Below are 26,228 nucleotides of genomic sequence, written 5' to 3'. Positions count from 1 at the left end.
TAATAGTCATTTCAGTTTCCCTGAGGTTAGCAGTTCAGTGGCTTATCGCAGGTACACATGTGTACGAGGAGGTAGCAGTGCCTGTGTGAAGTGGCAGTACATATGTATGCATGTATATTTTTTTGAGATAGTCTGCCTCTGTAGCTCAAGTTGGTCTCAAACTCATGATCCCCCTGCCTTAGCCTTCTAAGTGCAGGGATTCTAGATGTGTGCCACCACATCCAGCTCAACATTGTATTAATGACAAAAGTTTTTATTATAAGATGAGCAGTGAGAGAAATAACTGGGGTGTAAGTGGAGCCATACTTTATTGGAGCAAGTGGTGAAAATGGAACTCATCGGCTTAGAAAATGAAGCGTCTTAGAGAAGATTTTATGTCTTAGTGCCTGGAAGAGATCCAGCACTCTCCTGAGAACTTGGTTGCTATGTCTTGCCTGAGCTATTTTCAGGCTGTTTCACCTTAGGCCACCCTCTTCCCTCTGGTGCTCTGTGATTTTTGTTCTCCCCTCTCACTGCATCACACTGGCTGTGCCTGGGTGATGTGCCATCCCTGGTCCATCCCAGGAGCCACTTGGCTATGATGAGGGTGAACTCTGCCCAGAACCATAAGGAGTGCAGATAGATCCCACATGGCTGAATAAGCAGTGTGTATGGTAGGGAGTTGCATGATCATTCTCGTGGTTCAGTTGATGTCCCTTTTAATTTCTGATGTGAGAATGTTCTTATGGATAAATGGGGTGGGGAAAGTGACATTGGTTCTGTTGAAAGTGTTGGTGTTAGTTGTTTCTTATGTCATTGACTGACACAGGCTATTGAGTCCATTCAGCCTCATCACTGTTGTATTTTGTGTATATCTGAGGTGGGCTTCAAGTATCTTTCTATTGTCAGTCATGCTTAGCACATCTTTGTATAGGCTCCTACTTGTGGCGCCATCTTGCCAATATGACAGCAGTCTCATCTGGGTCTTCCAGTGTTCACAGAGAATGCCTTTTATTAAGATCATGTTCTGAAGCCGTGGTATTATAGAATCATGGTTGCTGTCTCCATTTCTTCAGAGCTGAGAAGGCATTTGAAATGATGCAGTGGATCCACCTTTACAACTAACTATTTGACAGAAAAATACACTAACTCCAGTGAAAGAGTTGTGCATTTGATATTCACTAGGTGTGCTGGTTCCATGAGTCATAGTCCAGTCATCTCCTCTGGCAAAAGTGGCCACAAAGGATGCAGGGTAGACATTGGTGTAGATTGTACCGTTGGCCCAGGTAGTGCTACTGAGCTGAACTAGGTCTTTCTTTACTCCCTAGACCCTGCTTACTCAAAAGCAGTTTCCATGACAACATCTTGCTCATCTGTTCGTGTTTTTAGGCATTCCTAGGTGTGTTTCCTGGCTTAGGCTTTTTTTTTTTTGGTGTGAGGAGAGGAAGTTGAAGGGAGGCCCACATACAGGGTCACACTTCCTTTAAATTGTTTGCAGAAAGGCTTCTGTGTTAGCAGCTCAGCTGCTTCCTCATTTTGGTGAATATTTATTGTACATGCAAAGTATCATATGTCCTCAGAGAAGTTACAGTACTATGTAAAACAAATACTTATTGCTACAAAAAAAGAAGTTAAATGTTTTGGAAATGAACCAGATAGAAATTTGTATTCTGGGTGCAGATAAGACTTTTATTGAAGAGAAGGTTAAGCTGCGCCAAAATGAGGAGGAACACTAGCTTTTCCCCCCTCTTTTTGAAGTAATGGGGGATTAGAGCTGCATGCTTCCTAGGCAAGCACTCTACCTACACTCCTACCCTCTTCATTTTTAAATTTCAAAGAAGAATGGTTTCATTTAAATGACTTTTTTTTTCTAGTAAACAAGCATCTAAAATGTGATGGTTGTCTATTTCTTACCATGAAAGGCAGAGTTAGGAAACTCTTTATCTTGTTGTGTTTTCATTTTGGAGACAGGGCTGCCCTTTGTACCTCAGATTGGTCTGAAAGTCTCCATTTGCCAGCTTCATCCACCTTGGTGCTGGGATTATAGGTATTTGCCACCAAGCCCAGTTAGGAAAACAAACTAACAAAAAACAACTCTTTGCAATTCAAGCTCTGTGAAAATATCTCCCAGGAGGCTTGATCTTGGGCACTAAATTTCCAAGGTAGCAAACTCATTATTAGCTCTCCAACAGCAACAGCCTTTAAAAAACCAACTGAGAATTTTAGGGCCTGCATTACATTTCTTCCTGGTGTGTCAGACTCCTGTTACAGTCCTGTTTCTCATCTATGTCTAGTTTTGTACTGTATTCTGGCTCATATAGTGCAAATTGGGTGACTACTTTAAAAAAGAAAAAGGAAAGTGAAGTCTTTTTTTGAGTTCAGAGAAAAAATAGAAGTGCTGCTGTTCGTTGTTCGTCTTCCTTTAGTCTTTCTCCTTCAGCAGGTTTGCCCTGCTGCGTTTATGACATGTGCAGCTATTTCAAGGGCCAAACCCTGACTTGTTACCACTTCACCTTGCCTCTCTCTGTGCTCTTCATTCACATTTAAACAGAGAAGAATGGATTCACATACACAGAATCCATATGAATGTATCCAGAGAGGTGTGGGTTTTTTTGTTGTTGTTGTTTTATTTTGTCATTTTTTTTTTTTGCCAGTCCCGGGGCTTGAACTCAGGGCCTGAGCACTGTCCTTGGGTTTTCTCAAGGCTAGAGCTCTACCACTTGAGCCACAGCACCAATTCCAGTTTTTTCTATATTTGTGGTAATGAGGAATCGAACCCGTGTCTTCCCACATGCTAGGCAAGCACTCTACCACTAGATCAATCTCTTGGCCTTTTTTTTTTTTTTTTTTTTTTTTTTTTTTTTTTAAGGAATCCTAACTATATGTAGACTCTGCCTCATATATAGGGCAAACTCTCATATCTGTGCATTTGGGGTTCATCCCTCTCTTCTGTTCCTCATTCACTTGGGGCTGTGCCTAGAAATGAGAACCTTGCTACTCTATAGAAAACATCTTTTTGCTGGGCGTGGTGGCTCACGCCTGTAATCCTAGCCACTCAGGAGGCTGAGATCTGAGGATCGGGGTTCAAAGCCAATTTAGGCACTAAAGAGCATAAGATTCTTATCTCCAATTAATCACTAGAAAACGAGAAGTGGGGCTGTGGCTCAAGGGGTAGGGTGGTAGCCTTGAGCTGAAGAGTTCAGGGACAGGGCCCAGGCCCAGAGTTCAAGCTCTATGACCCATTAAAAAAAATGTATGTGGTGCCTATAGAGGGGCTTGATCTCAGAGCCCGGGTGTTGTCCCTGAGTTTTGTCATTTAAGGCTTGAGCAAAAGCTCTACTTCTAGCTTTTTGGTAGTTAATTAGAGTCTTATGGACTTCTCTGCCCAACTGGCTTCAAACCTTGATCTTCAGATTTCAGCCTCCTGAGTAGCTAGGATTATAGGCATAAGGTTAGGAAACCTCTTAATGAGCTATTTTCCTGCTCCAGCCTCAGTGAATTAGATAGGCTTACCTGGCTATTGGGTGTTTTCTTACAAATAGTTTATTTTCATTTCACTGGGAAATATCACGTAAGCTTGTTAGTTAGAAATATGGACTGGAGGACCGGGAGTTTGGCCTAATGGTAGAATGCTTGCCTAGCATGCATGAAGACCTGGGTTCCATTCCTCAGTACCACATACATAAAAGAAAGCCAGAAGTGGTGCTGTGGCTTAAGTGGTAGAGTTCTAGCCTTGAGAAAGCCCAAGGACAATGCTCAGGCCCCGAGTTCCCGAGTTCAAGCCCTGGGATTGGCCAAAAAAAAACCCAAAAAACAAAAAACAGAGGGCTGGCTGGCTACTCATGAGCTCAGGTGTCTTTTCAGTGTCGCCTTCCGCCCTCGGGCTAATTCTCCACAGTTAAGATCAAACAAAAATACCATTGGCCTTTTCTTCTTTTTTATTTTATTGGTCATGGAACTTGAATTCTGGACCTGGGCATTGTTCGTGAGCTCATCAGCTCAAGGCCCTATCCCTTGAGCTGAAGTACCACTTCTGGTTTACTGGTAGTTAATTGGAGATAATAGTCTCACAGACCTTAGTGCCCGGGCTTAGCCTTTTCTTCTTGAAACTGTTAGGGACCTAAATCCCTACCAGGAAATCTTTTGTGTTACAACTTAACTACATTTGGAAGTCCTGAATTTTGTTAAAAAATATATATATATATATATTTTTTATTTTATTTTATTTTTTTTTTTTTTGCCAGTCCTGGTGCATGAACTCAGGGCCTGAGCACTGTCCTTGGGCTTTCTCAAGGCTACAGCTCTACCACTTGAGCCACAGCACCACTTCCAGCTTTTGTCTTTGTATGTGATATCAAGGAATTGAACCCGGGTCTTCTTTCATTAGTATTCTTGTGAAGGTAGCCTAAGGCTGTGTGCAGAGAAAGTGTGGTAGGTAGCCCATGTTGCATAGCCTTACCAGTTCTCATGGACTTTTCTGCCTAAGCTACTTTGAAACAAGATCCCCAGATCTCAACTACCTAAGTAGTAGGATCATAGGTGTAACCCCTGGCACCTGACTTCTTTGTTTTAAAGAAGTGTGTGCAAGCTGCCCTTCACTGTTGCTGGCAGGCACTCTATAGCTGAGTCAGATGGCTGTAGTTCCCTTTCCACCCCTTTTGTCCCCACCAGGGGCATATGTGGACTCTGTTTCTACTATTCTAGCTGGAATGATCTATACATGCCACCTACCAGCTGCTGGATGAGAAAGAGGTCTCATGAAATTTTGCCTGTACTGGCCTAAACCAAAATCTTGACTTCAGCCTTTTGAGTAGCTGAAGACCATTGTAAAGATGTGGCATCTTACCCAGCTTCCTTTGAGATTTCTGTATAATCCTTTTCTCTTTGATGGCTCCTTATTTCCTGGCAATGATTATATTTGTACTTTTGTTTAATCAGTTCCATAGATAGTAAAATTGCATCTTTTAATTATGAAGCGTGTAGACTCTTTCAGGTGTGGTTTACTAGAATAGTAAAGGAAAGGGAATTTTATAAGGCAGGTCATAAAGTAGAGTGCCTGGTGACCTTTAAATTTTGCAGCCTCAGCCATGTTATGACCATTAACTGGTTGACACAAGACTCTAGACAAAGTTCCATCTAGAACAAGTACCAGCTAATCCTTATAATGGTTCTGAGCCACTTGAGGATAGGCACTTGGTCTTTTTCATGTTTGAATCTCTGGCACAGGGCAAATGGCTTTCCAGTTTGTTTTGTTGTTATTGTTTTGTTTTTGTGGGTCGTGGGGCTTGAACTCTGGGCCTGAGCTCTTCAGCTCAAGACTATCACCGTACTCCTTGAGCCATACTACCACTTCTGGTTTTCTAGTGGTTAATTGGAGATAAGAGTCTCACAGACTTTAGTGCCCAGGCTGGTTTTGAACCAAGATCCTGAGTAGCTGGAATTACAGATGTGAGCCACCACACCTGACTTCCAGTGTTTATTGAATGAACATATATATCTACTTTCCTGTATCTTTGTTTCCACACCTGTGAAATGAGCACGCCAATATCTCCCTAAGGTAAATGTGATTTGATAGTTGTGGAGGCAATTTGGGGAAGTTCTACACAGACAGATATTATTCCTATCCCTTGTAAGAGTGCCACTATGCAATAAACTAATACAAGTAGACTCCAAGTATCTCTGCACTATGACAGAATCAAAGGCTTTTCCCATAAAGACTTTACCTTTGGGTAGCCATAGTCGATTTCCTCTTTAAATGTAGATCATTGAAAAGTGAAATGCAAACTTTCCAAAAGGATTCTTTTGTGATATTTCTGTGAGTTTGATTTTGCTTATTTTGTTGAGTTATGCTGGAAATACTTTTTGAAACAATGTTTTTTAGCATTTAATTTTTTTGTTGTTCCGCAGTGTGATTTGTTTGACACATAGCTTCCAGTTAAGATCTTTTCAGTCTTTGTGTTGAACACACAAATAATTCTTCCTTGTTTAATTTGAAAGAAGTAGGCTATTTTTGAAAATCCAATTATTTTCCTAAAGTAGAAGTAAGGAGGAAAAAAAAACATGGAGAATTATCCTCATTGGAATTTATTCAAGGAATAAAGATCTGATGAGTAAAAACACAAAAAAATTCACATAAAGCAAAAAATTTCTCATTATCACTGTGATTTATTATATAGACAAATCCAGTCTGTTCCTAAAAGTGAACAGGGCCAGAAAATTAAGGTTATTGACTAGTAAATAAATGGATGTTTTTATATGAAGCATATTTATCCAGATGTGTATGACAGTGTTATGTATAATATATGAGCCATAACTAGTGTTTGTGTTTCTTTAGATGGGTAGCATATGAAAATCCTGACTTCACAGGAGAGCAGTACATTCTGGATAAAGGTCTTTACACCAGTTTTGAGGACTGGGGAGGAAAAAATTGTAAGATCTCTTCTGTTCAGCCCATATGTTTGGTAAGGAATTAACTTTCCTATGAGAATACTTCAGTGCAATCTGGATTTCCTTTATGTGTTTCTGGTTCATGTAAACTTGATTGTTACAGAAAATATTCTGAAGTGATCCTCAGCAGAATTTACTAATGATATGGAAGAAAAACTTTTCAACATGCCCTATTAATTTTGTTTTCCTTGATTTTAGGATTCTTTTGCTGGCCCAAGGAGACGTAATCAGGTATTTTTTTTTTTTAAAGAATCTTTAAGCTCAGTGTCAGTGGTTCACGTCTGTAATCCTTGCTACTCAGGAGTCTGAGATCTGAGACTCATGGTTTAAAGCCAGCCCAGGCAGCAGTCTAATTTCCAATTAACCACCAGAAACCAGAAGAGGTGCTGTAGCTCAAGTGGTAAAGTACTACCCTTGAGCAAAAAAGCTCATGACAGTGTCAACATCCTGAGTTTAAGTCCCATAACCAACAACAACAACCACAAAAAAAAACAACTAAAAATTGGTATTTTATAATCTAGCCTCCTGTTAAAAAATGAATTCATATGTATAAAATATTAGTTATTTGGGACACTTTGTTAGTTTTACCCATTTTTATGTTCCAAAACATAATTGCATTTTAAAAATAAAATGAATTAAGCTTCATTACTTCATTGATAGTATTAACCCATATCTATTTCTCATTAAGTACTATATATAAAGAACATTGAATTAGAATTTAGTATACTAAGAAATTCTAATAACATAGTAACATTAGTTTTCAGATTTGCTGTGTCTGCATTAGATAGACATTTTATATATTGTTACTCAAGCCTTTTGCTTGCTGACTCTGGAATCATCTGGAGTGTTCCATTTGTTAGTTAGGTTTTTTAATGGAAGTGTTCAGACAGCCGTAATTATAAAGGCACAAATATCAGCATAGTTGCCTTTATTAGCCTGCATTTGATTCTGATAAGTCAGCAAGTATCTTCCATCGAGAGGAAGGAAAATTAGTCTACATGTTTCCAAAATACAGTTTATAGTTCATGTTAGGACTGATGAACAATTAGTTTTGGCCACAAGAAAGCTTCATAACGCCTCATAGCTTGTTAACAGTAGGGTGTGCTATAGAAAATCGCCTCTATTTTGAGGTTTCCTTTGAGGTTTCTGAACATGGCTCAGCCAGCATGTTTCTAATTGACCATTAATGATGAAATAAAAAAATGAAAGGATATATAAAATTGACACCTGTTTACTGTCATATGAAATAGCATGTCAGGTTTGGGTTATCAATTCAAAAGTTGAGTTTTAGCATGCTTGGGAAAATAATTTGTGTTTCTGCTTACGTTTTCAAAGGTTCACTTGTTTTCAGAACCACAGTTTCAAGGTCAAAGTCAAAGTTTTGAAGAGACTACAAGTCAAATTGATGATTCGTTTTCAACTAAGTCTTGCAGAATTTTGGGAGGCAGGTAAGCAAATAGTGGTGTGTCAGAGTCAGATCACAGGGGTGGGGGGGCAGAGTTCACACATCCACAAGTACTTGGTGACAACTGCTAGGGGTGTGGCACCACATGAAGCACCATGTGTGTTGGGAAGAAGCCTGTAGCACTGGAGTCTAGATGGTGTGAGTGGGAGAAGTTGAGATAGCTCCAGCGTGCAGTGGAGTTCAAGCTGGCTCTGTACTGGCAACGCCTGCTCCATCATCTGGAAAAGGAGAGCTGGACTTGAGGTGGTCGCTGAGGTACTTCCCTAGGCCAGCGGTTTTACAGGCACGCAGAGTAGGGTAGGCGCTGTGCATAGTAGGCAAGGGAAGTGATGAGTCTGCTGGCCAAGGGGCAGCCACATGTCCTGCCTGCAAAGGCTTCGTGTTGGGCAGGAGCGAAGCCGGCTTGGAATGGGTGGTTGCATCTATGAAGATTCCCCCGAGCATATCATGAGTTTCAATGGACCCCAAAGGAAACAAGATGGGACAAAAGCTATAGACTCTGCTCTCTAGGCTAAATGCAATAGTTTTACCAAAGCCTCATTAGGAAAGGTCAAGTCTGAGGTGAGAGAAACTCAGAAATCCTGGGAGCCATCTGTAAAGAAGAGAGCATAACAGCTGCAGTGCTCCAGTCATACAGTTCTTCATGGGCTGAGGCGCCATCGCCCCAGTTAGCGAGGCACAGCAAAAGGACTATGACTTCTCACTCAAACCAGACCCAGTGGGAAGCTTCCATTTCTTAGCAGATACCTTCACCCCAACTGAGATCTTTACCTCCCAGCCCTGCTTCACTTATCACTGCCAGATATGTGTGTTTTGTGATTTAGGGTCTGTCTCAGCTCACTGGAGTAGGTACCTCAAGTGGGCAGGGACTTTGTTTTGTGAAATTACCTGGCATGTAATTCATCCTCCATGACCATTGTTTGTATTTAAGAAAAAAAACATAAAACTTCCGCTTGGAAAGCACGGAAGAGTACCATTTGACCAGCATAGGTAGTAAAGACCCAGGGAAGCTAAAGGACTTATTCATGTCACAGTGATGTTTGCATTCCTGGCCCATGGCAGAGGGATTGGAAATCAGGAAAAGACAATAGTGAGAGAAATTTTCAGAAGATATGGATAAACCGTGGTGACTGATACCTGCACAGATGGAAGAGATCATTTGACAAAGCTGTCTCCAGGCCTGAAGCCACCTTGGTGGAAGCATGGTAGCACCTAGGGGTGGGGAGAGTCAGTCTAAATGAAGGTCAGTCTACAACTGCCAAGTTCACTGATTAAAGATCAGTCAATGCCATAAATACCCAGATATCTTCAAAGAAAGAATATTTAGCTATAACTTAGGTTGATTTTTTTTTCTTTTTTTAATAGCAGGTTGCTTCTGAAAATCTTATTTCTGAACAGGATTATTCAAATCTCATTGTGTGTGTGTGTGTGTGTGTGTGTGTGTGTGTGTGTGTGTGTGTGTGTGTGTGTGTGTGTGTGTACGTACGTGTACATGTGCTTTTCCCCCTGCTGCAGCTGGGTTGCCTACGATGGAGAAAATTTCTCTGGTAATCAGTACGTGCTGGAGGAAGGGCACTATCCTTGTCTCTCTGCAATGGGCCTCCTGCCTGGAACAACCTTCAAGTCGCTTCGTTTTATAGATGTTGTAAGTACTTGCAATGGTGAACACAGCCTTATAGAAATGGGTGCTTCACATTGCAGCTAAAACTTCTTGAGGAATTAGCACTGGAGACAGATAACTGAGAACTGGTGACTCATGGCCTGTAATCCTTCCTACGCAGGAGACTGAGATCTGAGGATTGAGGTTCAAAGCCAGCCCAAGCAGGAAAGTCCGTGAAACTCTTTATTTCCAATTAACCACCAAAAACCGGAAGTGGAGGTATGGCTCAGGTGGTAGAGTGTTGGCCTTGAACAACAACAACAAAAAAGTTCAGAACAGCATCCAGGGCCAGAGTACAAGCCTCAGAACCAGCACACACACGTATAAAAATAGATTTGTGTGTGTATGTGTGTGCATATGAGATTGAACTGGAGCCAAATGCATACTAGACAAACATGACCTCTGAGCTACATCCCTAGTTCTCCTTACTTATATTTTTTCTTTGAAACATGTTTGAGTCTAAGCTGGCTTGAAACTCACGATCCTCCTATCTTCATCTCCCAATGTTAGGATTGTAGGCATGTACCACCATGCTTAGCTTACATTTTTAATTGTAACTTAATACTTCCAAGTTGTGTTACTGGCTTTTATCCACACTGATAATGTAGTGCTGCTGTAATCTTTGTCATCTCCTTCTTGTGTGTTTTGTATAAGTTAATTCCTAGACCATACACCACACTTGTACACACACGTGTGCGTGTGTACACACACTCATCCCCTCTGTTTAGTGATGGGCACAATCTCCTACACAGACACATCACACAAATGAAGCCAGAAAGTGCCATATAGTTGCTGCAAAATTGTAAGCAAGTAGGAAAGCCACTGTAACTCCACATGCTGTTTTGGTACATGGTTTCTTACTTTAGGAATACTATTCGCAGATTTTAGTTTAGGTTCAGATGCCTAATTTGAACAAGGGAAGGCTGCTGTTTTTTTTGTTTTACTGAAATCAATGGGAATATATGCTTAATCCTCTTTACCATGCAGTCATGCTCAAGTTTGAACTGTTCCAAGTCCCCTCCTCTCCCCCCCCCAAAGTGACTCATACAGGAAAGTTAAGGAGCATGATAAAAATCTTTGTCCAATTGGCAGTTAAGATGAAGGAGGACATGTGACAACACATGCAAGGGCAGACTGTTCTGTGCAGTGCACGCCAGGCCACCGCAGCCCCGTGATCCTCACCATTTATGCCCCTCGCTTCCACCGAAAAATACTTGGAAACTGCATCAGAAGCGCTCCTATTCTATGCTTATAATCTAATTATTCCTCTGGGCCTGGTTCTCTCTCTCTCTGTCTCTCTGTCTCTCTGACTCTCTCTGCCTCTCTGCCTCTCTGCCAGTCCTGGGGCTTGGACTCAGGGCCTGGGCACTGTCCTTGGCTAGCATTTTACCACTTGGGTCCACAGCACCACTTCCTGTTTTCTGGTTGATAACTGAAGATAAGAGTGTCATAGACTTTCATACCCAGTCTGGCTTTAAACAGATGCTCAGATTTCAGCCTCTGGAATAGCTAGGATTACAGGCATCAGACACCAGCATCCGGCGTCCTGTTAGCTTTGAAGCCTGGGGAAGAGAGTGTACGAATCAGCGACTCTGGCAAGTTGTGTGCTTTGGCCTTGTTACTAGATGACTTTTACATTCACTTTGAATAACAGAGACTTATTTTTCTCCCAAACAGGAGTTTTCTGAACCAGCGATAATTCTTTTTGAAAGAGAAAACTTCAAAGGAAAAAAGATTGAACTTAATGCTGAAACAGTTAATCTCCAGTCACTGGGATTCAACACACAGATACGCTCTGTTCAGGTTATTGGTGGCATGTGAGTTCACTGCCTGTTGATGTAATCAAATATTTTTTTTTGGTTTTTTTGAAGAAATATCTTACAGAGTTGGGGGCGTGACTAGTTTGTAGAATGCTATTCAGTGAGTGAAAATGGTGGCAGGTAGGCAGTTCAGGCCCCAGTGTGGAACAAAACAAAAAAGAAAGAAAAGAAACCTCTCACTGTCAACTCAGGCTAATGATCCTGAACTCACAGTCCTCCTGCTTCAACCTCCTGGGTGCTGGGGTTACAGGCATGCGCTACCATAGGTGGCCTTAAAGATATACGTAGGGCATGTGCGCGCAGTGCATGTGCACGTGTGTCTGTCTGTGTGCACCTGTGTGCACCCTTGGGCTTACACGTGGGGCCTGTGTGTGGTCCCTGGCTGCTTTTTGCTCATAATTAATGCTTTTACCACTGAGCTACAGCTCCATTTTGGGCTTTTTTTCTGAGTAGTTTCTGAATAAGATTTTGGTTTGGGAGCTAAGAGAAAGCTTGTTCTTTCATTGGCAGGAGTTGCACATGATTAAAATGCAACTTGGGAGGATTTGTAATTTTAAATAATTTTGAAATTCAATAGTATATAAAAATAAAGGTCATCAATGTACTAAGTGTGTTTATAGAAAGAGAACTGAGACAGTACCTCACTATGTGTGCAATCCAGGCTGGCTTCAAACTCTCAGACTTTCCATCAGCCTCCCACATGCTCAGATTTCAAGTGTATATATCACACCTGACTGGAAATATGTTTCATCCACTAAACGCACAACTCTGCTCCATGTGTGTGCATTGTTTTTAAAAGGAATATTTGAATTATAGGTGGTAATCTTTCTAACAAACCTTAGAGAGTATCTTGTGAATGTGGCCACAGGGTCAACATTGAGAACGCCAGGTTTGCTGCTAGGGAGGGCTCGCCTGCTGTGACAGCACAGGACGGAGGGCCGCGGGCCACACACCTGCCAGTCTCCGGTGCTGCTTACATGTACAGTGCCAGCAGCCCAAACAGCGGCACCATTTTCCTGTCTTTAAGGAAGACATTCATTTCTTAACTAGCAGACACTTGTGCAAGGGAGGTTTGTTTGTCAGTGGATTGTAGGGCTTGACCTCTGGGCCTGGATGCTGTCCCTAAGCTCTTGAACTCAAGTAGCACTCTACCATTTGAGCCACCGTGCCACTTCTGGTTTTCTGGTGGGTAACTGGAGAGGAGAGTGTCATGAGCGTTTGTGCCCAAGCTGCCTTTGAGTCACAGTCCTCAGATCTCAGCCTCCTGAGTGGCTGGGATTACAGGTCATCACCAGTGCCTGGCCAAGGGAGGTTTATTTATATATATGTAACATCCCAATCCACCTCATCCTATCACTCATATTAGTTTTAAATGAAAAGTTATTTTTATTTAATCTGTTGACCTTTCCCTAGTGCTACATACTGAAAGCTTTGCAAATATGAATTACCTAAACGAAGATTCACAGTGAAGTGTACCCTGAGTAACTCGAGAAGACCAGGGAATCCTGCTAAAAGACCAAGAGCCTGTTGAGCATAAAGCCATACTCAAATTTTTCTACACGAAAAGACTCTTAAGTGCTCTGGAAAATAGTTTACACGCACACGATGTATAAAGTCCTGCCTCGGAATGGGTAGCATTCTAAGAACAAAAGCATGGATAAGGGTCCATGGTCCAGTGACTCTCTGCTTTTTCTCTGCAGATGGATTACTTATGAGTTTGGTAACTATAGAGGACGTCAGTTCCTGCTGTCCCCTGCAGAAGTTCCTAATTGGTATGAATTCAGTGGCTGTCGCCAAATAGGTTCTCTACGACCATTTGCTCAGGTACATTTTTCATTTCTCTTCTATAAATAAACTCTTCCCCGAACTATTTCTTGTAAATATAATTTAGCTTTTTTGGGGGGTAGGGAGAAGTAGTATTACGACTTCCCCTCAAAACTCATTCACTTACCAGGCAAATATACTACCATTTGAGCCATACCTGAATACCATTTTGCTTTCCCTTTTTTCAAATAGAGTCTCATAGTTATGTCTGAGCCAGCCTAGACTACAATCCAATTTATGCTTCCTTCATAGCTGAGATGATAGCCATGTATCATCACACTGAGTGTTTACTGGTTGAGATGGGGTCTTGTGAACTTTTGCACATGCTGGCTGATCCAGTGTCTGCCTCCCAAATATGATAATAGTCATGAACCAGTATGCAAGTCAACCTTTTAGTTTTTACTTAAAGCTTACAATCGTCCCCCCGCCCCCACTCTCAGTGTTTGGGCTGTGGTATCAAGACGTGTGGCTGCCTAGACATGCTTTTAAACCCAGCACCAAACACAGGGGGTCCCAGGCTCTGGCTTGTCCACAGGCAGGCTCCTTGCCTCAGTTCCTTTTTTTTTCTTGATAGTACCAGGACTTTGAGCCCGCTTGTGTTTCTTGCTCGCTGCAGGCACTCTACCACTTGAACCATAATCCCAGCTTGGACTTTCACTGATAGTTAATTTGATATGGAGTCTTGACCATGTTTCTGTCCAGACCGGCTTCGCACTGTGCTTCCAGATCTCAACCTCCTGAGTAGTAGAATTATAGGCATGAGCCAACGGGGCCTGGCCCTTCTATCGCTCATCACTGAAAAAATAAGTCTGAAAACCGGACTCCCTCATCGATAGATCACTTTAGGTTCTGCAGATGTTGATGTCTGTCTAGCTTCTCGAGCAGCAGTGTGTTTATGACCATTGCTGGGTTCTTGTCTTCTAGAAACGAATTTACTTCAGACTTCGAAACAAAACAACAGGGTTATTTTTGTCAACCAATGGCAACTTAGATGACCTGAAGCTTCTAAGAATACAGGTTATGGAAGATGTTGGTGCTGATGACCAGATATGGATTTATCAGGAAGGATGCATCAAATGCAGGGTGAGCTTTAAGAGGAGATGGAGTCTGTAGTGCCTCGGCCACCAAGTGACTCTTCCTTTGTTCTCTGTCCTGTCTTCAAGTTGACTTCATTTCACAGTTCCTGGAGCGTGTTCAGGAACAAATCTAAAGGTCTTTCTAGTGAACATGTTTCCAGTTCAGAGAACTTAAAATGCTAGGCAAATATAGCACAGGAGGGGGGGGGAGAAGAGGGGAGAGAAGAGAGGAAAGAGAAAGAGAAAAAGGGAGAGAGAGAGAGAGGGAGAGGGAGAGAGAGGGGGCGGGGAGAGATGTTCTGAGCTTGAACTTAGGGTCTGGGCACTGCCCCTGAGCTCTGTTGCTCAAGGCTAGCACTGTACCACTTGAGCCATATCTCTACTTCCAACTTAAGGAAGTGATGTTACTCTTACCCTTCCCATATCTGCCTGTAGAAGTAAACTGTAACCCAGCACATTGACAGAAATGACTCTTGTACAACGAATTGTTACTAATGGAAAAATGTGGGATGAAAAAGTGAGAAATGGCCCATCACCCTCTCACAACCCTCCCGCCAGGGCCAAACATGCAAACACTTGATGTCATTAGGTTTGATGAGCGAAGCTCACGCGTCTGTCATTGGAAGCATCTTTTTGACTCCCTCACTTTATGAGCTTTATGCCCCTGCTGCTTTAAAACCTTACTACCCATGAGTCATCAGAGGGCAGAGCCTTGTGAGAGGAGCACATGGCCTTCCAGGGCTGTTGTGCTTGAGAAAAACTCTTCCATAAACAAGCACAGCTTAGCACCTCAGAAACAGCAGATAGAAGCCACTTTGTCTTGGACTTGCATGCATGCAAGAAAGTGGTACTTGCAGCACTGATTTCTCATAGCTGGGAAGTGATGTTATTCAACTTTAGTAAGTCACTGAGAAAGTGAAATGTTAATTTATGATCACAGTGGCTCTGTCTCAACATAGTATTACAGTCCGTCCTTCCTTCCTTCCTTCCTTCCTTCCTTCCTTCCTTCCTTCCTTCCTTCCTTCCTTCCTTCCTTCCTTCCTTTCTTTCTTGTGGTGCTGGGTATCAAACCCCAGTGTCTCACAAGCTAGAAAAGTATCCTGCCACCATGCTACACCTCTAGCATAGAATAGTACCCTTTCCACCAGCTTTAAAAAAAAAAACAAACCAAAAAAAGCATGTTAGTGGTATACGGGCATATGACTACCATACCGTTAATAGACAAGGGCAGGCTGGCTTCTTTAATATAATGTTTACATTTAAATGGCCTCCAGAGAGCTTGCATTTTCTTTTACTTTTTCTATCTGGATAGCATACTGATGGAATTTCTTAGGAGGGGAAGACAGGCAGCCAGTGTAATTTCAAGTTTTGAGATAAAATGCTGTGTAGCTACCCCAGCGCTTGAGTATTACAAGCGCAATCACATATGGAAGGTCGAGCAATGCAGTGGTGTGAGTGTCGGGGAGAGAGAGAGCTACAGACCTGGGCTCAGATCACAGTCACTGCCTCCAAGAAAAAGTACCTGCACGAGTGTTTTACTAACCTAAGGCCGCTTCACTAGTTATCCTGAGAGTCTTAGAATGACAGAAGTCTTCTATGCAATGAATGGGGAGTAAGAACATTGCTCAGATCATCTGAAATAAAAGCCATATTTGTTTGGTGCTAGTTATTTTAGCTAACAGTTGAAATGCCTCACATAGGATAAAGGAAGCCTGGGTTGGTTTTGTGAATAAAGTTGGAGATTTAACCTATATCCTTCTTTGAGAACACTTTGTTTTCCACTGAGCAGATAGCGGAAGACTGCTGCCTGACCACTGTGGGCAGCCTGGTAACATCGGGTTCCAAGCTTGGCCTGGCACTGGACCAGAATGCTGACTGTCAGTTCTGGTGCATGAAGTCAGATGGAAGGATCTACAGCAAGCTAAAGCCTAATTTGGTTCTAGATATCAAAGGTAAGGAGAACTTCCTTCACTGCAGTATACCTTTCATGTTAAGGGAAAAAAGTCTCCTCCTAACTTTTGAAAAGGAGGAGTGCTAATGCACTGACCTAAGTGCCGCCCTGCTGGCCACTGCGTGAAACAGTCCATACACACAACTCAGTCCACAGCAGTCGAAACAGTCTGTGCTCCCCATCCCTCCTGCTCTGCTCCCTTTCAGCTTAATAGCCAGAAAGCAATAGCTCAAAAAAACCTACAGCAGAGAGTGGTTAATGAGTTTCTACATGGCTCATCTCTGTAAGTGCTAAGCTTGAATCTGGACATTTGACTGATTTGTCCTCTCTCTCTCTCTCTCTCTCTCTCTCTCTCTCTCTCTCTCTCTCTCTCTCTCTCTCTCTCTCTCTCTCTCTCTCTCTCCCTCCCTCCCTCCCTCCCTCCCTCCCTCCCTCCCTCCCTCCCTCTCTCTCTCTCTCTCTCTCTCTCTCTCTCTCTCTCTCTCTCTCTCTCTCTCTCGGTGCTAGAAACGAAACCAGGGCACATGCTAAGCATGTACTATATCACTGGACTATACTCCTAGCCCTGTTGTTGTTGTTGTTGTTGTTCTTCTTCTTGTAACTGTGTGAGTCTAAAAGTAACAGTTAAAATGCTCTGTTCTTCTTACTTAATGTAGTTCTTATCTGTATTCCTGTAGGTTTTTGTTTTGTTTTGCTAGTCCTGAGGCTTGAACTCAGCCTAGGTGCTGTCTCTAAGCTCCTTTTGCTCAAGGCTAGCACACTACCACTTGAGCTGCAGCCCCATTTCAGTCATTTTCTGTGATTTAATTGGAGACAAGAGTCTCATAGACTTTCCTGCCTAGGCTGGTTTTGAATTGCAATCCTCAGATCTCAGCCTCCTGAGTAGCTAGGATTATAGGCATGAGCCATCAGTGCCTGGCACCTGTAGCCATTATTATTATTATTATTATTATTGTTATTACTCAGGGCCTGAGAACTGCCCTTAGACTTTCTCAAGGCTAGAGCTCTCCCACTTGTACCACTTGAGCCTCAGCACCACTTCCGACTTTTTTTCTATGCATGTAGTACCAAGGAATCGAGCCTGAGTCTTCCTGCATGCTAGGCAAGCACTGTACCACTAGGCCAAACTCCTGGCCCCTGTGGCCTTTTATTTAACAGACCTAAGTAATAAAAAGAATTAACTGCCAGGAGGATTTCATTGGAAGATGCGTTCGATGAAGTTAATCCATAGTGAATTGATGGTGCTTGGAAAGAATAAGTTGGGCCAGTGGTCCTCAAACTTCATTTGTAGTAGCTCATTTAGAAAGTGTGTTTTAGACATAGATTGAGGCCAGGCATGGTGGCTCATAACTATAGTCTCAGCTGCTTAGGAGGAGGGATATTTTTGAGACCCCATTCTCAGCAAATAAGTTGGGCATACACCATAAGCCCAGCTATGGGGTGGTATAGATAGGAAGATTGAGATTCAAGGCCGGTGTGAGGCAAAAAGAGAAAAGAAAAAAAGAGAGGGGGAAGAAATTTTAAAAATAATCTGAAGCAAAATGGGCTGGAGGTGTGGCTCAGGGTGAAACCCCATACTAATGGCCTTGTCTTTGGAGCTACTGACCCAGGGAATGTTCCTAACAAGAACCTGGGTATTGCGAATGCTGCAATCGCACGCAGGAGGATAGTTAACGGAAATTTAAAGCAATTTACACAAAACTGCCCCTAACCTCTGCATGGGAACTCAATGAGCTAGTGTTTTGCTATTTACAAGCACATGGAAGCAGTGTTTATTCTTATCTGAAATACCTTGCAAATTATCAATAGGTATTTTTCTATTCCCTATCAAGAAAACCAGTATGATTAAGCTTTATAATACAGTGAACTTGTGAAAATGTAAGAATATCGTACTCGCTCCTCCATTCCAAATCATAGCTAGAGCTGGTTCAAGTTTACTGTAGTCAGTGATTCAGGTTAATATTATTATGAAAAAGTAAGACTAAGTAAAGGAACAGTTGGGATCTTGTTAAGACACTTCTGGAAAACGGAAAGTAAAGCCGGAACATTTTCACCGAGGACTTTGATTCCTGCAGGGGAACTAGAAGTATTTTTCAAGTCTGATGATGTCTGGAAGGCAGAATGGCCAGCCTGCTCTGTGAGATTAGAACCGCAAAGACTGAGAAGTGGGCAGGGGCTGAGAGAGGCAGAGGACATGCTTAGGGCACACAAATAGGATTGCAGGATAGATGGGGACCAAAATGTATTATAGGTAGAAATATAAAATACAAGGACATATCTTAGATATAGAAAATAAATGTAATACTCAAATATACCTTCCTCTATTAACACTGGTACAGCAGAGAAGCAAAATACCCGTTTTACAAATGCTCAGTCTACAACTCAAACTGGTTAGGATCACTGAGCTAGACCTGTCTTTAATGTTACTATGACCAACTTTGTGACAAGATTGCTCAATCCAGACAAGAGTATGATCCTCAGAGAAGACAAGGAAATTAACTAATTGAAAACATTGGAATTTTGAGGAAATACAGAAAATTAGACTATTTAGACCCCCCCAAAAGAAGCACACACACCTGTGTTGCTCCAGTGTGGTTCGTTTCCTCTGTTCAGGGAAGTCCTCTTTGTGTGGGCAGCCACTGTGTGGCAGGCTCTGTGCTTGACAGTGAAGAGAAATGTCCTTGGCTCCAAGCCATGGGGCTCCAGGAGGTTCCTGAGTTTTCATTTCAGGCACTAATAACTTGCCCAGTATGCAGATTCTCTGTGCCATGTCCATTCAGAATGTGGGTGAATGGTGCCACCTTCTGGACATGTGAGAGTAAGGCACAGATTGCCTCCTATGCAAGGAAGAAGTCCTTAGGAGAAAGCCATGGTTTTCATTAGCTACATGGGAACCATTTGTTACCTGTAAAAACTACCATAGGACTTGTTAGATCAACTCTTTCTTCGGCTTGTATTTGGGGCGTAAATTGTTTTGGGAGACATTCAAGTATTATCCAGACCACATTATCTGACAACAGTGGATCATGCTCACTTTTCCAAACATCAAAAGTCTGGCAAACAAATCAAGCAGCTGTGTAGATCATGAAAACTAAATGAACCAGGTAGCAGCTTTCTTCCTCCTCTTCCTTGTCTCTTCTGGATGCTAGGACTGCAAGCATACAATGCTGGCAGCACCTTTCTGTTGAAACTTAATACTTAAGGGAGTAAGAATGATTTCATTAAAATAAGAGGTAAAATTTATTCCAGTTACTCTTAAGTCCTACGTGCCAAGAATTGAAATGTAACATATATAACAGCCCTTCCCAGGTAAGTTAGCAGTAAAGAATGACTTGGAATAGCCAGGCGGCAGCTGGGCCTTCTGGCAATGGAGGATCCATTTTCTGTTTATACTTCTAGGATCAGGCTTTGCAGGAGAGTCCTTCTGTCATCAAATTTGTGTCTAGAAAGAAAGAGGCTTGTTCAGCTTCATAGTCATTTGTACTGTCTCATACCGTTGTCTGTATTGACTAGTCCCGTATTTTTTTAAAGAGGTAAATAATAAAAAGAACTAGGATGATTTGAATTTTCCCTCCCATCCCCAAAATTTAACCAAGTTATTTCTCAAGAACTTTTTAGGCTTTATGATGCTAATTAGAATCAAGGTAATATACATAAAAATATGTACATAGTACCTATGACATAAAAACCCTCAGCTTAATTTTAATTATATTCTAAAATCTAAATGTCAGTGATTGTATATAGAGATTCCCTTCTTGAATACTTGTTTGTTAAACAAGACATTTGAAATATGATGTAAAAATCAATGTTAATAAATTCTTTAATAAAAAGGTATAACATTCATGTACTACTATTAAAAGCTAAATAATAGTAATAAAGATAATTAAAGCTAAATAGTAAAATGTCCTGTAGGGAAAAAACAAAAAAATGTACATAGTAAGGTACATAGTAAGGCCCTTGGTACTTTCTGAAATCTTCGTGGTCTCTTTGCTTTTTTGTTGCTGCGGTACCAGAGTTTGAACTCAGGACCTTGTGCTGGCTTGGCAGGTGCTCTACCTCTTGAACCAGGGCTCACCTCCAACTGGTGTCTGAATGGTGGCAACTTTTATGTCCCATTGCAAGCTTATCCATAAAGGGCCCATGGCAGCTTGCCTTGCAGGGTAGAGCCTCTGGGTTATCAGTGATAACACACTGGTTTCTTATGGAAGTAGGAAGGAAGACTTCTTCCCTGACTCCCTAGGCCCACCATGTAAGTTGTTTCTGATGTTCTACATGTGTTTTTTTTTAATTAAATAATTGATTTTTTTCTTTCTTCATTTTTATTTATTCTTTCAACAAACTTTTTTTTCATTTTATATATTTTTTCATATATTTTTATTGTAATTAATAGAAGGGTTACATTATATTTGCCAAATAGAAGGTGCATTAATTCACATACATTGATACCCTTTCTCATGTCTTGGTGTCCCCATTTTCCTCCCCCCCACCCTCACCCCTCATCTTGTTTTCCCCCCTTCCCTATCCAATTTCAAGGCTGCTTGCTTCCTATCCAATTTCAAATAACCAAATACAAATATATCCAATATATCAGATAACAAAGTGAAATACTGTAACAATATGAGATAACCAAGGGACAGCAAAAGAGATGAGAGACAATATAGTACATTAAGGACAACAATCACTCATTATATGGCCTTTTTTCTATATCCTAGAGGTCCTTTCATTTAGCGTCATATTTTAACAATGATTTTTACATCATATTTCAAATGACAAGTTTAACAAACAAGTGTTCAAGAAGGGAATCGCTATATACAACCACTGGGAGTTAGTTTTTAGAACTTAATCCAAATTAGGCTAAGGGTTTGTATGTCATAGAAACATATTAATTTATGAAATAAAACATTATGTCTATATAGTTATGTTTATATTTCCATTACCATGTCCATAGCATTGGGTATGCAAATATTGAGTCCTCGCTCTTGTAGTCTTTGGATTTAATAGCCACATATTAAGGATACCATGTGCTCTATATGTTTTAAAGGAAAGATGGCCACTTCTTGGCCTAAGGACGAACTATGATTTCCCAGGCATGCCCCGCATACATGTGCAGTTTTATTTCTGTGGGGTCCCTGATGAAAAAGCCTTGGTTGAGGCTTTGGCTGAAGAAGATTAAGGTATCTGAAAGTATTTATTCCACACTATGGTGGGGGAGCGGAGATCAGAATACCCTTTCTTTGTTGATGATTCCTTCCTATTGAACAAGCCATGAAGCTGGCTTTCTGCTAAGGTATCTGAAATTTCTAGTAAGTACCTTTGGAACAGCCATCTCATATACACTCCAGTGAGAGCTGAGGAGTCTGTGACCCTGCTTTTACAGTGCAGTGGTGATCAGCATCTTAAGTGCTATGAAGTTGTAGAAGACCACTGAGTTCGCAGCAGCAGCAGGAGTGCTTCCGTATCCCTGTGCTTACTCAGGCCTTTCCCCTAATCACAACTGTGTTTCGTTACTCATGCAAAATATGTTGCCTCTCATAGCCACTCCTTACTACCCTTCTAGGTCTGCCCGCTTAGACCTTTCTACTATCTCAAAGCCATCTCATCACTAAATCTCCAGTGCTGTCTCTGTTCTCTTCCTCCTCTACATTTGTCCCCATTGCTTCCCAGTTTCAGGCATGGAATGACTGTAGGCTGGTTTGTTGAACTGGGTATAAGAAAGGAAACCTACAAGATAAGATATCCTGTGTGATGGGTTTTCGTATCTTGTACAGCAGGTTGACCATTTAGTTACACAGACCTTAGGCCTTCATCCAGCTTCTTTCCTTGGAGCCCAGTGTTGCCCTGTCAACTCTTGTTCCCTGGCCACTGGAATGGAGAGAGAGAGAGAGAGAGAGAGAGAGAGAGAGAGAGAGAGAGAGAGAGAGAGAGAGAGAGAGAGAGAGAGAGAGAGAGAGAGTGTGTGTGTGCTGTTGCCCCTTCTCCCTGGGTGCATTGCTCACTGTCCTTTTTTTTCCCAGGAGGTGCACAATACGATCAAAACCACATTATCCTCAACACAGTCAATCAAGAGAAGTTGACGCAAGTGTGGGAAGCCATGGTGTTGTAAAGCTGAAGGAAGAAAGAAGGAGCAACCGTTCTGGGGGTCTTCCCAGCCACCTTATTTAAGGAGCATAAAAGTTCAGTGCTAACGGAGGAGCCCAGTGGGAAGTGGACAAACTCCTTCAGACCTGGGTTAATACGGCCATGCCTAGGAGAACTATCTCATCTTTTCAAAGACTGGTAGTTTTGAACCAGTAGCTGTCCCCCTTTCATTTCTTGCCTTTCAGTTCCTCTAAGTAGCTACTTAAACCTTAGCAGCATTTGAGTTTTGAAAGATGTTATATCACAACTGTACATTTTAAATTATTTTCAAAGGCATTGACAGGAGGGAAAAAGATGAAGTTTATTGACTTCGTGGACTTACAAGCCCCTTTAAAGGGAAGGTTAGAAGCCAGGTGTGTAAGGGAAAAGACTGTTCATATCTGAGAAGAATAGGCCTATATTTTTGGTCTATGGCCTCAACATTTACTAGAACCATTATGTTGAATAGTGGAAAGTCTTATAGATTCAGAAATGGTATAAATTCAGTGAGTATAAACAAACACTATTTTCAATTAATATTAAAATTAGGAGTCTGGGGGCATAGCCTAGTGACAGAGTGCTTGTCTAGTATGCATGAAGCCTAGGATTTGATTCCTAGGTACCACACACACAGAAAAGGCCAGAAGTGGTGCTGTTGCTCAAGAGGTAGAACTTGAGCCTTGAGAAGGCCCCTGCCCCTGTCAAGCCCCAGGACTGGCCAAAAAATAAGAAGGCATTTGTGAAATTTCATGTCCATGTCTGCTAACATTTTTTAGCAGGACTTGGATTATTACAACTCATATATGGACTGTACTAAATATCCCAAGTGAGCCCTTAATGCCTTTTTACAGCTGCTACTGGAACAGTATTACCATGGCCTAAGTTATTAAATAACCCTCCTTCCTAATCTACAGCAAGTACTGAAGACATGTTCTGCAGTTTTTTTGCTAACATAGAGACATTCCAGCCTCATTTCTGGCGCTATTGCCTCAATATCACATTCTTCTGGTAGCACAAATGGGGTGTAATGCCCCAGAGGAATACTAGCACTGATCCAGAAAAGCGCAGGAGAGGAGCCCCTCAGGGCTGTTTAAAACTCTTAAGCAATTCAAGAATGCAAATTGAATGCAAATTGAAACTTTAACTGCTGTCGGCACATGGGCTCATCCCTTGCTGCTCACGGTATGTTCCAGTTTTAAACAAAATTTGTAAACATTTCCTTGAATATATTTTTCCTCATTTTGTCCTGATCACTGAACACTGGTGCTCGTGTCACAGGTAGAACAAATCTGATTTTCTTTATATCTGCTTAGAGTGTGTTCCTTCTCTGGGGCTCATGGTAGGATCTTGTCATCAGTTTACAGCATTCACACACATATAACAGCATTTAATATGCTCAGTCTTACCTGTGTAGCTCTGATTTTAGGCCTTCTGTGTACATATATCGTAACAGTATGGTGGGGCAGGGGATTTTACAGTGGGTTCTGCTGAATGTTTCTCTTGAATAAACTTCTGGTTGGTACAATGCTGAGATCTGAGTCTGTTCAGGAATCCTCAGCACACTTCCAGGAGTCAACTGGCAGATTAAAAGCAAGTATCTGACAGATTATACATTAGGGCAGGAAGAGTTTGACTAATCCTCACTTTTTTAGATAGGGAGGAGGGGATATCCTGGGTCACATTCTCTCCCCCCACCTCCTCATACGGAACTCTTCACTTCCATCCTGGAGTCCTCAGAGGCAAGAGCTGAGACACCATGTAGAAGCCAAGAGGGCAAATTCTACAAGGAACCCCATAGAAAGTCCCATTATCCATCATGCGACTAGATGAATGTCTCAAAAGGAAGTAATGAAGTAGAAAGCAAAAACAGGTCTACTGACATCAAAAGGTAGAAGAACATATCTAAGCTTTTAGGAGATATAGATGAATAAAATAGTAAAACACAGCTTTGATGCCTGGAGATAGAGTAATACATGTCATAGAAGGTTTATTGGTGAGAAACCTAAATGTAGGCTGTGAGGTCAGGAGATGGTCAACAGCAGACTCCTGGAATGAGGGCAGTGGCCATGGGACACTGTCTGTTACTGAAGGAGGCCCAGCTCCGAATGCGGAAGGTAAGACTGAACGTTGAGGCCCGGGAGTTTGGCCTAGCGGTTAAAGTGCTTGCCTAGCATGCACAAAGACCCGGGTTCGATTCCTCGGTATCCCACATACACAACCAAGCCGGAAGTGGCAGAGACGAGACACAACCAAACCGGAAAAGTGGCAGAGACAAGACTGCAACAAGCGACAGAGAGCGAAAGCAAGCAAGCGGAGCCCAACCGAGTGGTGGCCGGAGCGAGCGGGGCCGGAGCGAGCAGGGCCGGAGCGTGCGGGAGCGAGCCGAGCCAGAGCCAGCGAGGCCGGAGCGAGCGGGGCCAGAGCGAGAAAGGGGCCGGAGCAAGCGGGGCCGGAGCGAGTGGGGCCAGAAAGAGAAGGGGGCCAAAAAAAAAAAAAAAAAAAGACTGAACGTTGAGCATCACCAACCGGGCGCGGTGGCTCACGCCTGTAATCCTCGCTACTCAGGAGGCGGAGAGCTGAGGGCCAAGGTTCAAAGCCAGCCCAGGCACAAAAGGTCCTGAGACTCTTATTTCCAATTAACCTCTAGAAAACAGAAAATGGGGCTTGGTTCAAGGGTGCGGTGGTAGCCTTAAGTTGAAGAGTCCCAGGCTGAGTTCAAGTCCCATGACCCATCAAAAAAAAAATTAGCATCGCCTTGAACCGGGAGTGTGGAGTACTTGCCTAGCATGCACGAAGCCCTGGGTTCAATTCCTTGGTACCATATACACAGAAAAAGGCGGAAGTGGTACTGTGGCTCAAGCGATAGAGGGCTAGCCTTGAGAAAGCTCAAGGACAGTGCCCGGGCACTGTGTTCAAACCCCAGGTCTGGCAAAAAATAAAAAGGTTAGCATCACCTTCCAGTATTATGACATTAAAATGAATGACAGAATTTTTAGACAGAAGCCTATGCAACTCAGAATTGTGAAGGCTGTGATGAGGAAATGGGGAAATAAGCAAAAGGAAATGTCAGCTAACCTTTTAGCTTGGGAGGTTTTGCTCCATGGCTGTTTTGGTTCTGTTGCTTTCTGGCACTGTGGTGAGATAGCACATGATGGTGGGAATGAATGGTGGAAGAAGACCCCCAGCTCTGCTCATCAGGAAGGAGCCAAGGCCGCAGGATCTCCTCCAAAGGCCTATTCCAATGACCCAACTTCCCCGAGGTCCTGTCACCCCTAATAGTGCCCAGGCGAGGACCTGAGCCCCCAAAGGCTCATCCATTTTACAACGTTGAATGCATTCAGCTGCTCTCCAGAGTCAGCACTGCTCAACAATCCATGCCCAAAATCTCCTTGGAGAGTCAAGGCAAACTTGAGAGCTCTGTACAAATAAAACCAGGTTACATACTTGTAAGATAGATTTGTGGCCCAGGGGTCAACATGCAGTATGAAAAGGACGCATCCAAACAAGGCAAGACTGAACACATTAGACCCTCTAGCTTCACGTCTGGCACCTGGGATACATGGGATGTGATAGGAGCTTCACAGAGCCTGCGTAGCCCATCACTATGGCCTTGCTGGTCGCAGCTCCTATGCCCACCTACTCTCTTGGGCTGGCTATGCTTGACAGCCTACATCTTCCCTTGACAGGTTCTCAATGTGCTAATTTCCTGGGGTCTCCCTTGCAACCTTGGCTTCACTTTCAGAGCCATACATCACCCCATCAGAGGCAGTCTCCGGGCACTTTAGTCCTACTAAACACTTGCTGGCCTCCGAGACCCTCCTTCAATTCTTGGAGGATGCTTCAGTGACTCTTGCATTGCTTCATGCATGCAAAACCAGCTCCATGGGTG

The 26,228-nt window shown here is 42.5% G+C and overlaps 1 protein-coding gene across 1 annotated transcript in view; it reads left to right on the top strand.

Annotated features, from left to right (window-relative positions):
- Window positions 1-23,636, top strand: part of Crybg1 (crystallin beta-gamma domain containing 1) — a 118,426-nt gene extending 94,790 nt beyond the window's left edge. Inside the window, exons 13-21 of the mRNA XM_090338360.1 lie at window positions 6,314-6,440; window positions 6,625-6,657; window positions 7,762-7,874; window positions 9,407-9,536; window positions 11,229-11,368; window positions 13,072-13,195; window positions 14,120-14,278; window positions 16,061-16,223; window positions 22,237-23,636. Coding sequence (XP_090194486.1) covers window positions 6,314-6,440; window positions 6,625-6,657; window positions 7,762-7,874; window positions 9,407-9,536; window positions 11,229-11,368; window positions 13,072-13,195; window positions 14,120-14,278; window positions 16,061-16,223; window positions 22,237-22,325 — 1,078 coding nt within the window. The 3' untranslated portion in view covers window positions 22,326-23,636. The remainder of the gene's footprint in view (window positions 1-6,313; window positions 6,441-6,624; window positions 6,658-7,761; window positions 7,875-9,406; window positions 9,537-11,228; window positions 11,369-13,071; window positions 13,196-14,119; window positions 14,279-16,060; window positions 16,224-22,236) is intronic.
- Window positions 23,637-26,228: the final 2,592 nt, after the last annotated feature.

Source organism: Megascapheus bottae, chromosome 8 (assembly GCF_031878675.1).
Source record: "Megascapheus bottae isolate mThoBot1 chromosome 8, mThoBot2.hap1, whole genome shotgun sequence".
NCBI classification, from domain to species: domain Eukaryota; kingdom Metazoa; phylum Chordata; class Mammalia; order Rodentia; family Geomyidae; genus Megascapheus; species Megascapheus bottae.
The sequence above is the reverse complement of the archived record's forward strand: the minus strand, read 5'-3'. Positions and strand labels throughout refer to the sequence as shown.